Genomic DNA, 12,116 nt, shown 5'->3' with positions numbered 1-12,116 from the left:
TCTTTTACCCAAAGTTCCTGTGATCCAAAGAAGTTCCTTATTTTTCCACTATTGTTGAGTGATATCAATACTAGATTTAGACGATGAAGTTCCAGATTTCATTCTTAAGTGTGATACCCACTAATTGTGAAGCCTTTGAATAAATCATGTTGCTTTTCTAAATCTCACTTTCTATATGTAAAATAATGATAACAAAACCGCCCTATCTATATCAGTAAGCTACCTGAGGTACTGGGTATAAAAATTCTTCTGCTAAAAAAAAAATAAATAAGCAAAAATCCCCATCTCCTTGTACTCAATCTCTTTGAGCTATATACAACGAGGCATACAATTCTATTATGAGGGTTTGCTTTTAAAAATCCACTTGCTGACCTAAATGATCTTAGTATGGTGGAATATAGCAGTGTGGTATGTGGCAAATGGGAGCATTGTTCCATATTTCTTAGCCTTACCTACTTTAGATTACTATTGAATCTCATCCAGACCACTACTCTCCTAGAAGTCAGAATTCAGCCTTCCAGAAACTTCATACTGCACTTCTAAAAGAATACCTAAACCTCAGGCTATATCCAGATTCATACAGGGTGCTTTTTCTCTATTGTAAAACATATCATTCATTTTACACTTTTAACTATTTGTAAGTGTACAGTTCTATGATATTAGTGCATGTACTTTGTTGTGCTACCACCACCACCATCTGTCCACAGAATTTTTCATTGTTTCCAATTAAAATTCTTTACCCATTAAACACTAACGTCCCGTTCTCCCATCACTTAGCTCCTGGCAACCACTCAGGGTGCATATTTTAAATACTAGCAGTGCTAGATAAAATAATGCTAACCCCTATAACAAATAAGCCCTAAAATATATAATGGCTCAGAACTATTTCTGACTCTATGAGGTATGGAAGGGATGTTACTAATTGTCAGTTATTTTCCCAGCTCTTCTCTAGTATTATTACAAATGTTGATTGTTCCATCATCACCCATATGGCTTCTAAGGTCATCATGCTTCCCTACCTCAAGACAACAGGTGAAGGAAGAGAACATGGTGAATTACCCATGTGCAGTTTATTTTAAGCCAGGCCTGGAATCAGCACACATCACATCACATACACTCAAACTCTTGATGAGACTCAGTCACATGGCCTCAACTAGACTTCAGGGAAGCTGGAAAATATGGTCTAGTACGTGAAGAAGAAATTTCGGGTTTGAGGATAAGCCAGCCAGTCTCTGCCATTAGTCGTATTAAGAGTGTAGATATGCGTAGGAATCATCATCATTCATGCACTTAGAACTTTTACTTTTTGAAAATCTAATTTTCCCTGGCAGAAAAAGATATTTCATTTTAAATATGTCCAAAACCGAAACATATCTGAATGGCAAAATTAAAGTGTACATATAATTCCACTGAGAAGCAAGAGATATTATCTAGATATAGAAACCTTGAGAAACAATTGAGAAGCTTAGAGGAAGTCCCTTCTTCACTCAGTTCAATCAGCTATATGTTAAGTTCCAATGAGGATATCTAGAATGTTCAGAAGGTCCAGAATCATGTGTGTCCTTAAAGAATACTTCAATAGTTATCATTTCTAAAATGTCAGCATCCATATCCAAAGGGTTTGTCGTCTTTTAATATGCACTATAAATGCAACCATGATCAGTAGATTAAGTTTGCAACACTAAGGAAGTTTTTAGTTGATAAACGTATTGATATTGAACACATAGTTTGCAACACTAAGGAAGTTTTTAGTTGATAAACGTATTGATATTGAACACATACAGATGTGGATTGAAGAGCTTGGCAAACAGGCGTATGTTACAGTTTCTCTTCACGCAGGAAGGAATCTACTTCCTTTCACTAATTGCACTTAAAGTAACCACAGGGACTCAGGCTCCATACATAGAACACTTAGCATCTGCGTTTTCCTTTCATACAATGAGAGAAAATGCATAAATGCATTTGTTGGCAATACTGACAAAGACCGATTTGTGGAATAATTGAAACCTTGATTTCTGTCATTAGCCGGATGTTTACAAAACCCATCTTCCTGTCTACATTCCAGATGTTTCTCCTTATTTTAATAGCTCCTTGTTTTTCATGGGTTTTGAATTCCAAATTGTAAAGTGTCGAGGAAAAAGACTTTAGTTTGCAAGTTTCATGGAGAATGACATAATCTTAAACTCCCCAGAATCGTTGCAACGTTTATTTGTAGGTCCTTCCAATTAGTTTATTTTCAATAGAAATCTGAGTTCTTGAATTATGTCCCAGAGTCAACATTAGATGAGTGAGCAACCTTTTGGTTCACCTCACTACTCTTGCACATCAAATACAGATTTTGGCTAAAGGTATTCTTTCTGGAATAATCTTTCACTGCAACTTTGATTTCTCAGGGAACGAGCATTGAATACAACACAGCCTGGATCCCTTCAGCTCACTGTGGGAAACCTGAAGCCAGAAGCCATGTACACCTTTCGAGTTGTGGCTTACAATGAATGGGGACCGGGAGAGAGTTCTCAACCCATCAAGGTGGCCACACAGCCTGAGTGTGAGTATGATAAGGAACGGGCCACATTTAGAAAGTGTTTATTTTCCTCTGCAATATCCTTGAATTCTTTCACAGAACCTTTGTGAGGTGACAAAATGGAATAACAATTTTTCTTTTAAGTAACCTATATAACTCAAGGACTTTTAAAAGTAAGATAACTTGTAAATAGAATGGCCTCTTCACTTAGGCCACATACCATAATGGCAAATTAACCTCTATAAGGGCCTAATATATCCATGCAGTCTACATATTCATTTCCTAAGAAAGCGATTTACTCTGCCTGACAGTATTTTATCATCATCATTGGGTTTCAGCCTCCTCTGTTGAATTTTCAGATTTTTTGAGTTTGTAAAAGTGTAACATCAAAGGTAAAAGAACAATAGCATACAACTTCTAAATCCAGGGACTAATTCAAAAGCTTAAACACACACTGCATGCACTGAAAAAGCTACTAAAAGCAAATTGAGACTTGAGGAATATGAGAGATAACCTCTGTTGGATAATCTCACTCTCCTCTACGTTGAATCACTAGATTCAGCTTTTCTTTTTTTTCCCACAAAGTAAAGCAGCTGAATGTTCTTTGACCAATGTATAATTCAATGATTTCTACTTTGATAAAGGAAGAGCTCCGAAGTTACATATCGAAAACTATTTCTGTACCTGACAAAATTTTGTTTTTTCTCGTGCATTTCTAATGTTTTTTGAAAAGATTAGTTGCTGATGAGCCATTCGCCAAATTTGTTTTGTTACACATTAAAAAAAATTGCAATTTAAAATGAAATGCATAGCTACTTGTTAAGAAGCTGCCTTATGTTAAACACCTAATTGTACCTATTTCCTTTTTATATAACAAAATTTATAATGATATTTTGATTTCTTGTTCATTTTACATGAAACTAAAGAGGTATATCAAAATCACCTCTTGTATTGGGAATAAGGTGAAGTAGAGATTGGAAATATTTTAACTGGTGATTGTGAGAGAGTATCCTTTGTATTCTATCACTTCTTGGGTGGTTTAAATCAGCATGTTGAAGAAGAGAAAGCAGGAGACACAGTCTGAGTGCATTTTCAACAGAATCTCCATCCATTCTTTCGCTTGACCAGGGCTACAGAGACAAGATGATAACAAACTGGAATAAAGTATTAACTGAAGGGAGGGAAGAGGGCTAAGTTGTGCAAGTACGACAAATATTTGCCTCACAAAAATAAGACCTCAACAACTTCAAAAGCATAGTCATGTTGAGGTTCCAGACAATTATTTGGAAATGCAGGCCCCCAGGCATAATGATAATTTGTAGGACCCAAATAATTTCTGTTTGCAAAATAAAAACACAGGGGCACATTGTTAAAAAGTATTAAGATTATGGGATGGCTACAGCAGAACATGAGGCCTTGCACAACTTCACCCTTTGCTGCCTATGAGCTGGTCCTGCTCCCAGGTTTCTGTTCTGGGCAATGTTTTGTTGCGGTACTGATTTAAATCACTAAACAATGCCAATTTCCCCTTTATAATGTCTATATTAACATAACATTTCAATCTTCTTTTTTTATTTTTGGGACAGAGTCTCACTCTCTTGCCCAGACTGGAGTGCAGTGGCACAATCTCGGCTCATTGCAACCTCCGCCTCCCAGCTAATTTTTGTATTTTTAGTAGAGACGAGCTTTCACCATTTTGGCCAGGCTGGTCTCGAACTCCTGACCTCAAGTGATCTCCCTGCCTCGGCCTCCCAATGTGCTAGGATTACAGGCATGAGCCACCACGCCCAGCCCAACATTTGAGTCTCCAATTGCTTTATTGACTTTCTCTTCATAGATCATCTATGTAAAATCAATAACTTTTATGACTATTTTACGTTTTTGATTAAAAACAAATTAGGTTTTACATATATATAATACACACACACACTATATATGGTATATGTCATGTGGTAGATAGGTCAACAGTTTAAAAACTCTTGAAAAATTCCTTAAAGATGTCCTTGGTAAATTTTCCAATATTGGAACTAACTTTAAAAGCATGCTCATTTTCAAAAGATCAAATCTCCTTGGATTATCTGAATTTTTCATCTCCTAGTTCTAAAATTATCGTAAAAGTGTTATACTGTACTTTTCAGAGCTGACTAGTCATGATTACATTGCATTTCTGATAAAAATCCTGATTGGTTAGCCTTGCTTTGTAAGAATGAGCATTTTTTTTTCTTTGATCAATACTATTGTTTCTAAGCATTCAACTTAAGAAAGCAATTTTCAGTGTTTTAAAATTTTACTTTTTTTTTTTCTAACACCGTGATTCCCAAGCCAAGGGACTGTAAAGTGTTTTCCTTTTTGACATTGGCTAACAACACTCATTCCATAAAAATTTTAAAAAATAAAAACTATAATACAATGATACAATATATTCTGCTATTTTAATATAATTAAGTTAAAAAGAATAATGATTTTTTTGTATCCCACATATGGCCTTAACTTTGTAAAACACAAACAATGACATAACTCAATTCATAAGTATGTTTAATGAACATTTATTATGTTCCTAACACTGTTCCAGGCTGCATGAGGCATGTTAGAAAAGCATACGTGAGTAATAAAGCAGCAGTATTTATGGATCTCAGCAGATTTGGGGGGAAGCAAATATTTTAAATATGTATCAATAACAAAACAACTCAAGTAGGGGAACTTATAAGAATTTGGTAAATGGATACAAACAGTCTGAGTCACGGATTTGTTCGTGGGCCCATGACCTGTGATGGCTGCAGCATATTACCTAGTTAATTCCTTATGCCCAGATCATACTGCATCCACCTCCTCAAATCAGTCTTGTAATCCAGTTACAGTGACAGCCACGTCTATGCTTTATATATCACACATTCCTTCCCATTCAGAAAGCAGTGTGAAAAATTTGTGCAGAGCCCCTCACTGGACCCAAGTCTCTGTAAGCATTTACTTTGCTTAACAATTAGCGTAAATGATAAGGTATAAAATAACAAAAGCCTAATTGAATAAAACATGTTGATTGTTGGTATTGTTGTCACATATAAATTCTATTCTCTAAGAAATGAAAATGAAGAACCTTTCTGCTTTAGAAACATGATGCAGCCATGAATTTTTTTGATTAATGGCAGCAATAACAGCCTTAGAATGCTAACCATATTTTGGCCTTTAGTAACAGCATTGTTCTATTAAATTACCCATTTTCTTACCAATATATGGAATAAGGATACCTTTGCAGATCATTGTTTATTTGCACTGTGATTTGATTCTGTTTCATTGAACATTGCCACTGGATAATTCATCCCTTATTGAGTAGATAAGTAGTTAGGAATAAAGTATCCTGCATAAACCAGACATTCAGAATATCCTTTACATGTGCAAAAGAGTTAGCCAATTCCTTCAATTCATGTATATTGAGTATTGCTAAACTCACTTGCCATCTTTCTTACAGACATTAGAATAAATAAATTATATTATCATGAGTGATAGTCATTGCATGTGCATTTTATCTTCTGTTGGTAACATAAAATGCCATTTTGGCAATTTGAAAGTATTTCTAGGATAAGGAGCACTTACTTCATCTTCTCCAAGCCCGCTCAATAAGACACCAATTACTGAAGAAGATGGAATATACCAGAGATCCTGTGATTCCTTTCCTTTCCCATTCCTTCCTCCCTTCCTCCCTGCCTCCTTCCCACCATCCTTCCCTCTTTGTTATAAGCCCATCTTTCTGCCCTTAAGAGAAAATGTGAGGGCTGGTTTTATTACTTCGCTAGACTATCAGAATTTAGAGGCAAGATCAGGTTAAAGAAAATGTTTTCATCAATATTTCTTTTCTGACAAAATGATCTTATCTTTTGAAAATGGGTCTCGGCTGAGTATGCATTTTGTTGCTGCTTTTATCAATGTTTTCCAAATGTGATGTAGTAATTGTACACTAAAATTACATAGCTTGTATACAAATTGAATTTCAAGTTTTTCATATTATTTGAAAATATGAACTCTATTATACAAACCATATTCACCAAAAATAAAACTGATGGAAAATATGTCTGAAATATAAATCAGCCAGCAACTGTTTCTAAAAGTGCATACATTTTGTAGTAATCATTTAAAGAGATCAACAGCCCAAGATCCAGTTTATGAAATAATTGCTCGAAATAGAAAGGCTTGATTTATATGAAGGTTTGTGTCCTCTGATGCTATCTTCCTTTGCTAAACCCTTGCCCATTCTCCCCTGCCTTTATGGTATATAATTTCTCTACCATATTATCAGCCAGGATTTAAGTCCCTGTCTGCTTAAGACTTGTCTAATCTTTTCATACCACATGTGGAGATTTCTTGAATTATTATTTGCAGTCTGTTAAGATCCTGTTAAGGCAGTTTAATCATAAACGATGTTAAAATGGACCACATACTAGCTTGAGGGCTTGAGTTAGAATGGGAAGCCTATTTGCAAGACCACAACTCAATTATCTACAAAACTCTTTTATATTTAAGAGTTGTAAGTAATATTCTTAGTCTATTATATTCTTTACCCTAAAAAAATGAGTGAAAGCAACCCACCAAGCTGAGTGACTTTAGAATATATTATCTAGAGGAATAGCCATATTTGCTTCTTTCCTCCTTCTTGAGATTTTAATAATTCTAATAGGGCTCTACTTATATGGTTGTTAGGAAAAGAACAGAGAAGTTCAAATAATGTCTCTGAACATTACTACCTGTATCCTAGAGCAAGTTTGTCAATCATTGATACCTCAGTTTCCTGAACTATAAATGGGAGTATCGTTTATTCCTCTTCTTCCTAAGTTGCAAAAAACAAAATATGATAACACATGAGCAGCCACTGGTTCTTGCCTGGCATCTCAATTAAAAAAAAAAAAAAAAAAGCTCCCTGACCCAACAGGATCAAATAACATATTTCAACTGCTCTACATTTACAAATAAAGTAGGTTACTCACCAGGGTAATCACTTGGGTAAATAAGGCTAATATAATACCTCATGTATAGTTTAGAACTAGCTTGATCACTATGCAGTTAGCGCATTTACATACTCTGTTACTTTCTCCCTAATTAACCTCTCCTTAGCATTTGGCAGGCTGTTATATATTGGCTTGTCTAAATTTTGAAGTCTTATGAACAGAAAGTGCTACATTATCCCTTAAAATGTATCACAGCATTGCCATTTTATAAATAAAGCCATGTGTGACTTAAGGAAGGATATACATTCCAAGAAATGCATCATTAATTGATTTCATTTTTCTGAGAACATCATAGTGTCTTACACACACCTAGATGGTAGAGCCTACTGCACGCCTAGGCTATATGGTATAGCCTGTCGCTCCTAGGCTGCAAACCTGTACAGCATGTGACGGTACTGAATACTGTAGGCAATTATAACACAGTGGTAGATATTTGTACATCTGAGCATATCTAAACATAGAAAAGGTAATGCATTGCATTAGAATCATATGATGGCAAGATGTCACTAGGCGATAGAAATTTTTCAACTTCATTATATTTTTATGAGACCACCTTGGTATATTTGGGCTGCTGCTGATCAAAACATTGTTACGTGACACTTGGCTGTCATTGGTTCGTTGATGCTGGTAGAATCTGGTTTGGGAAAGATATAAAATATCAGTTATATTTATTTAAGGATGGTTACATAAACTAAGCAAACTAAGTTGATCACAGCGCTGTCTAGCTCATTACTTTCGTCACTTGATTGACAACTATTAACTGCACTGCATTGAGATTTGAATAAATAATTGGGATGACCACTATGGCGAACCTGTCCACTTGACAACAATTCAGTTGTCTGATCCCATACATGGCCAGACATAAATAATGGAAAGAAGTAAAGATAATTACTGGCATTACATCTTTTTTGGTAGCATACAAATACATTATTTTAAAAGTCTCTGGATATAAAAAAATGTTTTCAGGTATTATAAATAAGAGATGGGGAAAGTTAAAAACTTATGGTTTAGTATCCTCTGTGACCAAAGGCTTAAGGAATTCATTTGGATTTAATGGCCAATTAGGCTAGGTATGATGTCTTTGATAATGACACATATTAGTGGAAGGATTAGAGGTAGGCTTGAGATGATGGGTTGTTTAATCACCTCTAGAAGACTTCAAAGCAAATGTGAGTCACTGTGTTCTTTCTTCATTCATTTAAAAATATTTATTTTGTGCTAAGTTCTAGACCTACAGTTTCCAGTACAGTAACCACAAGCCACATTTGTCTATTTAAATTTAAAAGTATTGAAATAAAATAAAATTTAAAATTCAGTTTGTCAGTCACAATAGCCCTATTCCAACTGCTTAGTAGCACTTTAAATAAAATTAAAAACCAAAAATTCAACTTATCTGTCTTGTGAGCCACATCTCATGAATTCATAGATGAGTACTGGCTACCGTATTGGAGATCACAGAAAACATTTCCATTATTTCAGAAAGTTCTGTCGGACAGCGGCAGTCTAGGCACTATGCTGGTAAATGAGGATACAAAAGCAAGTCAGAAATGGTCCTAACTCTCAACGAACTGGTAGTCTAGTGGAAACAACTTTAAATAGAATTCACTAAAAACAGCTTTCACAGATTTCATCTCCCTGAACAAAATTGTTCAGTTTTGTTCAAAACATAAAAGTTAATTATGTGCTAAATTAATAGACATGATTTTTTAAAGGCCAGAGAATCTAGACCTGAAGATATGCTGTTTATTTACTTAATTTAGTCAATCACATTAAAAATCCATTACCTGGAAAAATATGTAAGTATCTTCCGAAGTTCAACTGAAAGTGAAGGACATAGCTTACTAGTTGCTTGGGTTAAACAGTGGTATATCATAAGTGTAATTTCCCTAAGAAGCTTCTGCTGACTCTCTTATTTTCTCTTTCCTTTTGAGAACACAGTATGATTCAGGCTTCTTCAGTTGGTATAACCAAACATCTAGAAAATTTATCTGCTCCATGAGAAATTACATAGAAAGAAAGCTAACTTCTCATAGGTAGACATACGGGAGTGTAGGAAAGGGGATAAGAAAGTGTCATTATAATTATTGGTTTTCAGGCAGCATGGTCAACTAGGAGAAAGAGGTTCCCTAAGTAGATCTGATTTGGGTTTAATCGCCTGGTTTGGTTATATACCCTACTAAACGTGAAAGCAGTTGGCTTGCTAAGCTGAATTAGAGCAAAAGCCAGCATGAACATCTATGGGGATATTGTCATCATGCTGGTGCAGCTGAATGAAACTCTACTCCAAGGATATGAGCTGAGCTGCTTTAGGCAACTGCTTTGATGGAGAGCTGATGAACACCGCTAAGAAAGAGTAAAGATAGAAAGGAATAAGGCATTTTAATCACATATGTATTGAAGCACTCCCTCATCTTTAGAGCATATTTTTCTATGCAGTTCATAAGTATTTATTGAGCACCAACTATGTGTCCAGGCTTTTAGACATGCTTGGGATAGAAAATAAAATAAGGGCAGAAATTTCTTTCTTTGTCTGTTTCTGCTGCTATAACAAAACACCTGCCGCTGTGTAATTTATAAAGGATAGAAATGTATTGCTCATGGTTCTGGAGACTGGGAAGTCTGAGATTAAGCAGGTTTGGTGTCTGGTGAGGGCTGGTCTCTGCTTCCAAGATGGGGCCTTGTTGCTGCTTCATCTTCCAGAGGGTATGAATGCTGTGTCCTCACATGGTGGAAGAAATGGTAGGACAAAAAAGAGGAGCTAGCTGTTTCCTCTAGCCCTCTTATAAGGACTGATCTCTGCATGAGGGTAGAGTCCTCATGGCCTAATCATCTTTTAAAAGATTATTAAAATATTTGCATTGTGGTTTAAATTTCAACATGAAATTTTGGAGGGGACACAAATCTTCAGAGAAGTTAGGGATACTATTTTTGATGAAAATATACCTATAAAATAAATGGACCTAAATAATACTGTGGAATCAAATTTACTTTCTCTCTCTCTCTTTTTTTTTTTTTGAGATGGAATCTTGCACTGTTGCCCGGGCTGGAGTGCAGTGGTGTGATCTCAGCTCACTGCATCCTCCACCTCCTGAGTTCATGTGATTCTCCTGCCTCAACCTCCCTACAGGCGCACACCACCACACCTGGCAAAGTTTTTGTATTTTTAGTAGAGACAGGGTTTCACTATGTTGGCCAGACTGGTCTTGAACTCCTGACCTCATGATCTGCCCACCTCAGCCTCCCAAAGTGCTGGGATTACAGGTGTGAACCACCATGCCTGGCCCTATTTCCTTTTTTTAACTTAAAGTTAGTGTTACATAGTTTCAGTATGTAATTAATGCATAATCTAATGCAGATATAATTTGATGTGCAAACCATATTGTCTTTTAGTATAAAATATTTTAGTATGTTTTAGAAATTATCTGGTATAACACTCTACCAAAATTAAGTAAAACTCCCTTTTAAATTACTGTACTATTTTATGGATTCTTTTAACTGCAGGTTGTATTCTACCTGCTGTAATATATGGTGAATTTTACATGTTACATAAAAGGTCAATAATATGACTTCAGCTATTTTTCTTTAACTCCAATGTTCTTACATTATGTTACTTTAATTGCCCAATCTTTCCTCCTTGGGGAACCCAAGATCCCATGCAATGAGGAGTTGAATTGGGACAGGATTTCTGATCACAGGCTATTCTGCAGGGAGTGGAGATTACCATGAGTTAAAATAGGAAGATTTTAAGCCTATGACAAGCAATTACTGCTTCTAATTGTAGCTGTTAAAGTCAAAGCTGAGATGTTGTCACTCATTTCTGGAAGGAAATGACCACAGATTTGTATCAATTGAAAGTCAAGCAATGGAACTCTAAGCCCATGGTCAGTGCTAGTAACTTGTACATTGTCCTCTTATTTAAATCTATAATTGGTGTTCCAGGTTATCCAAATGGAAGTAGAATGACATGTTTAAAAACAAAGATTTAGAAGTCAGACTGGGTTTGCATTCTAGCTTTTTCACTTGTCAGCTAACTGGGTTAAGTTAGCTTTTCTTACGTAAAATGGAGATAATATCTATCTTTCTTTTTTTTTATTGGAGACGGAGTCTTGCTCTGTCGCCCAGGCTGGAGTGCAGTGGCGCGATCTCGGCTCACTGCAAGCTCTGCCTCCCGGGTTCACACCATTCTCCTGCCTCAGCCTCCCGAGTAGCTGGGACTACAGTCGCCCGCCACCAAGCCCAGCTAATTTTTTGTATTTTTAGTAGAGACGGGGTTTCACCGTGTTAGCCAGGATATCTATCTTGCAGGGATGCTGTAAATATTAAAATAAAATATTTAAGATGGTAATGCAATTGTACACCTTCAAATGGTTATTCTGAGGATGAAATGAGATACTTAGTTTACTTCCTGGTACATTGTCAGCCCTCAATAAATATCAGCTATTGTTATAATCATCCATTATAACTCCATTACTTAATTCTAATTATCTCTCGTATAATGATGCTCCTTAACGCTGCACATAATTTGCTAATTTCTGTGTCTGTGTTTTTATGGGTATGTTTGAAATGCTGTTCTTATCCATTAGGCTATTTCATAA

At 35.8% G+C, this 12,116-nt stretch overlaps 1 protein-coding gene across 2 annotated transcripts in view; it reads left to right on the top strand.

Moving 5' to 3' along the window:
- Positions 1-12,116, top strand: part of DCC (DCC netrin 1 receptor) — a 1,203,407-nt gene that overhangs the window by 845,158 nt on the left and 346,133 nt on the right. For both annotated transcript variants that reach the window (XM_055298749.2, XM_055298754.2), the window contains exon 9: positions 2,394-2,548. In XM_055298749.2, the coding sequence (XP_055154724.2) occupies positions 2,394-2,548 (155 nt within the window). The remainder of the gene's footprint in view (positions 1-2,393; positions 2,549-12,116) is intronic.

Source organism: Symphalangus syndactylus, chromosome 1 (genome assembly GCF_028878055.3).
Source record: "Symphalangus syndactylus isolate Jambi chromosome 1, NHGRI_mSymSyn1-v2.1_pri, whole genome shotgun sequence".
NCBI lineage: Eukaryota > Metazoa > Chordata > Mammalia > Primates > Hylobatidae > Symphalangus > Symphalangus syndactylus.
Note: the sequence above shows the minus strand (reverse complement) of the source record. Positions and strands in the feature narration are given on the sequence as shown.